Consider the following 4,778-nt stretch of genomic DNA (forward strand, 5'->3'; position numbering starts at 1 on the left):
AGCCAGACCGAAATGGCTGCCCCAGGAGGTGGAGCCAAACAGAAAACCTCCCTCCTCACGCTTCCTGGAAAGACAGAAAGCCTGAAGGCCAGGCAGGAGTCATTCCCTGCAGGAGCGCACAGGAGCAGAGCTCCGGCAGTAAAGAGCCCCGGGGGTGGGCACATGCAACAAGCCCCGCCCCCTGCTCCCAGCAGCCCTCAGTCAGAGCAAGAAGCAGCCAGGTAAGTTGCAGAGCTCCCCCCGGCCAAGGCGCACGGAATGCGGTCCCTATTTATCTACTTGCAATTTCTTGCTTTCGGCAGGAGCCGGAACCAGACGGGAGCTCACTCTGCCATGCGGCACTCGGGTCTCGAACTGCTGAGCTACCGACCTTCCGGTCTGCAGTTCATCATCTTAACCACTTGTGCCACCACACGTTGGAGGATAGGGCACCCCAATCTCTTGCATTTGCCTTGTCAGGCACTCGGGTCTCGAACTGCTGAACTACCGACCTTCCGGTCTGCAGTTCATCATCTTAACCACTTGCGCCACCACACGTTGGGGAATAAGGCACCCCAATCTCTTGCATTTGCCCTGTCAGGTATGTGCACAGCTTGCCATGCTTGGTACCGTGTTTAGAGGATCCTGGGAAATGAGGCTTGAGGGCCATCGGCTGCTCTGGATCCGGGATGGTGTGGTAGGGAGGGGAGCGCAGACGGCCCCCTCCTCCTCTGTTCAAAGAAAAAAAAATCACAAACGCTCAAAGAAGAAGGAATCCCAGAAGCCATTTACACTCAGCAAAAGATCCAGCACCAATCGGATCGACCCACTTTTATTATTACAACCATATTCAAATAAGGCTGGACATGTTTCGTGCGGGCGACGCACTCGTCTCGGCGGCTGGCTCCGTCGCGGGAGGCCGGGGGTTGGCTCCCACAGGCTGGTCTTGGCCTACGAAAGCGGGTTCCTGGGATGCAGCGCCGGCCGTTCCCTCAGGAGTCCTGCAAGCGAAAGAGAGGCCGTCATTCCACAGAGGCAGGACTGCTCCGGAAGCAGGGTTGCCAACGCTGAGGTGGGAAATTCCTGGAGATTTGGGGGTGGCGCCGGGGGAGAGCAGAGCTGGGGGAGGCGGCTCAGCAGAGCACGATGCCGGAGCGCCCACCCTCCAAAGTCCAGGCCGAACTGAGCTCTGTCAACTGGGGAGCATTTGTAATTCCCGGTGATCTCCAGGCCCCACCAGCAGGTTGGCAATCGTATTCCTCGGCAGGTAACAATGGCAACATTAGATATTTGTTATGGAATTTCAGGAGGCTGCCGTGTCAGTTGGTGAGTCATGGGGCTGTCTGTGGCCTTATTCTGCTTTCAAAGGCTGGTCTTGAGGGGAAGGGCTGTGGCTCTGTGGAAGAGCCTCTACTTGGCATACAGAAGGTCCCAGGTTCAATCCCTGGGATCTCAAGCTAAAAGGACCAGGCAGGTGGTGATGGGAAAGACCTCTGCCTGGGACCTTGGAGAGACATAGACAGGGACTGTGGCTCAGTCGCAGAGCCTCTGCTTGCCATGCAGAAGGTCCCAGGTTCAATCCCCGGCATCTCCAGTTAAAAGGACCAGGCAGGTGGTGATGGGAAAGACCTCTACCTGAGACCTTAGAGAGACATAGACAGGGGATGTGGCTCAGTGGCAGAGCATCTGCTTGGCATGCAGAAGGTCCCAGGTTCAATCCCCGGCATCTCCAGCTAAAAGGACCAGGCAGGTGGTGATGTGAAAGACCTCTACCTGAGACCCTGGAGAGACATAGACAGGGATTGTGGCTCAGTGGCAGAGCCTCTGCTTGCCATGCAGAAGGTCCCAGGTTCAATCCCCGGCATCTCCAGCTAAAAGGACCAGGCTGTAGATGAGATGAAAGACCTTTGCTTGAGATCCTGGAGAGCTGCTGCCAGTCTGAATAGACAGCAGTAAATTATCATACAGAGACAAGAGTTAAACAGATGTGAGAACGAAGCTTGAATCCAGCGGCACCTCTAAGACCACCAAAGTTCAATGCTGGGTATAAGCGGGAACTCCTGTATTTGCATGCTAATCTACTGCTATTCACAGATCTTACCAACCAAGTGGGCGTCAACATGGCAAATGGGGTTCAGTGTGGCCAAGTGCAAAGTGATGCACATTGGAGCCAAAAATCCTGAATATAAATACACATTGATGGGGTCTGAACTGGCAGAGACTGATCAGCTGGAGTTGTAGTAGATAACTCACTGAAAATGTTGAGACAGTGTGTGACTGCAATAAAGAAGGCCAATGCTATGCTGGGGATTATTAGGAAGGGTATTGAAAACAGATCAGCCAATAATGCCCCTATATAAATCAATGGTGCGACCTCATTTGGAGTACTGTGTGCAGTTCTGGTCACCACACCTTAAAAAGGATATTATAGCTTTGGAAAAAGTGCAGAAAAGGGCAACTCGAATGATAAAAGGGCTGGAACACTTTCCCTATAAGGAATTCACTGCCACAGGAAGTGGTGGTGGCTACAAGCATGGACGGCTTCAAAAGGGAATTAGATAAGCATATGGAGCAGAGGTCCCTCAGTGGCTCTCAGCCACCAGGTATAGATATGGGCTCTGGGGCAAGGGATGCTCTGTCTTCTTGGTGCTTGGGGGGGTGGGGGCAACAGTGGGAGGGCTTCTGGTGTCCTGGCCCCACTGGTGGACCTCCTGATGGCACCTGGTATTTCTGGCCACTGTGTGACACAGAGTGTTGGACTGGATGGGCCTTTGGCCTGATCCAACATTGGCGTCTCTTATGTTCACTTATGTTAGATGCCAACATCTGCCATGCAGAGTAAATAGACACAGGGGGAAACCTAGTAGCAAACGGGTTTGCTACAGGCCAGGAACAGACGTTCCCCAGTGTGATCGCAGCAGCGTGCTTCCATGGCGTTGGGATGGTCTGATTGGGCCATCCCAACTTTGTGACGTGGTCCCCCCCCCCCTTTTGGTATGCGCATCATTGCACACTCCACAGGGAGCACTCGGTGCGGAGATGCAATTAACCTATCCCTCATTGAAGTGCACTGGAGATACACGCCCCCCCCCCAAAAAAAACCCAAGTCACCGGCGGTTGCGTCTGATCACACAGTGGCAGGCCGCCCCCCGCAGCTCCCAGGGATTCTGTGATCACACAAATGCGGGTCATATTCCTGCAGAGCAAACAGCCTCGCTTTCTGCCACCCCCGCATTATCTCGCGCGTGTGGACGCTGCCACGGCTACCCACCTGAATCTGTGCTCAAAGGAAGGTACGAGTTTCTCAGAGCTCATTCTGTGCTTGCTACTAAATGTGTTTGCCAACTGACTGGAAAGCCACAGAATCTCAGCTAACAATAAACTGGGAATGTTTCTCTCTTCCTCCTGACATGTGATGGTGTCCCATCATGAAAATCACCACGATTGGACCCTGAAAATGCATTGAAGTGTGTGGGGAGGAATCTCATTGGAAGATTAAACTTAAGAACATTGGAAGTGCCCTGCTGGATCAGACCAATGGTCCATCTAGTCCAGCTTCCTGTCTCACACAGTGGCCAAACAGTTCCTCTGGAGGGCCAACGACAGGGCAGAGAGGCCGAGGCCTTCTCCTGATAAGAACATCAGAAAAGCCCTGCTGGATCAGACCAGTGGTCCCTCTAGTCCAGCATCCTGCCTCACACAGGGGCCGACCAGTTCCTCTGGAGGGCCAACAACAGGGCAGAGAGCCTAAGGCCTTCCCCTGACAAGAACAGAAGAAGAGCCCTGCTGGATCAGACCAGTGGTCTCTCTAGTCCAGCCTCCTGTCTCACCCAGTGACCAACCAGTTCCTCTGGAGGGCCAGCAACAGGGCAGAGAGGCCAAGGCCTCCCCCTGACAAGAACTTCAGAAGAGCCCTGCTGGATCAGACCAGTGGTCCCTCTAGTCCAGCATCCTGTCTCACACAGTGGCCAACCGGTTCCTCTGAAGGGCCAGCAACAGGGCAGAGAGGCTGAGGCCTTCTCCTGATAAGGACATCAGAAGAGTCCTGCTGGATCAGAGCAGCAGTCCATCTAGTCCAGCACCCCGTCTCTCACATGCTGGCCAGCCAGTTCCTCTAGAGGTCCAACAACACGGCATAGATGCCAAGGCCATCGCCTGATGTTGCCTCCTGGCAGTGAGATTCAGAGATTGGCTGTCTCTGAACATGGAGGTTCTGTTCAGTCGCCATGGCTAGGGGCCTCCGATAGACCTCTCTTCCATGAATCTGCCCAATCCCCTTCCAAAGCCATCTATGCCTCTGCCTTCTCTGGCCACGGATTCCAGATTCGAATCACTCTCTGTTTAGAGAAGTATCTCCTTGGGTCCGATTCAGATTGGGTGGCGCGGATGGACAATCTGAAACCGAAGCGCCTTTTGATTCAACGTTTCTATGTTCCTGTAAAATATTTATCTCCTGCCTTAGTTTCTTTGGACTCAATGCAACCAGTCATTCGTCCCTAGAAGATTCTGAGTTTGACCTGGATCCCAGCTGTTATTTATGGGCATGGATGCTCAGGATGTGGATTTTTTTTCCAGCCAGGAAGAAAGCTTTAACCCCCCCCTCAAATACCACCCCCCCTACACAATCCAGCGTTCCCTGGTAGCCCGCGCACACTGTATTCTCGACCTCTTTAATCGCTGAGCAAGAAGGATGCTAATGGAGTCTCCCTGGAGCACCGGCCACTTTTGATATTGCGCTTAGATGTGCATGTGGAAGCGTGAGCGGCGCTAGCTTAATGCTACATGACAGCTCAGCGGTT

The 4,778-nt window shown here is 53.5% G+C and overlaps 1 protein-coding gene and 1 non-coding gene across 2 annotated transcripts in view; one reads left to right on the plus strand and one right to left on the minus strand.

Moving 5' to 3' along the window:
• Window positions 1-829: 829 nt before the first annotated feature.
• LOC107115788 (microtubule-associated protein 6 homolog) overlaps window positions 830-4,778 on the minus strand; it is an 18,206-nt gene continuing 14,257 nt past the window's right edge. The window contains exon 4 of the mRNA XM_015417549.1: window positions 830-980. Within this exon, the coding sequence (XP_015273035.1) occupies window positions 830-980 (151 nt within the window). The remainder of the gene's footprint in view (window positions 981-4,778) is intronic.
• Window positions 1,778-1,849, plus strand: TRNAG-GCC. The gene has a single exon. It is a non-coding gene; the product is annotated as a tRNA-Gly (tRNA).

This window comes from Gekko japonicus, unplaced genomic scaffold (assembly GCF_001447785.1).
Source record: "Gekko japonicus isolate JY-2015 unplaced genomic scaffold, Gekko_japonicus_V1.1 scaffold5635, whole genome shotgun sequence".
Classification (NCBI taxonomy): domain Eukaryota; kingdom Metazoa; phylum Chordata; class Lepidosauria; order Squamata; family Gekkonidae; genus Gekko; species Gekko japonicus.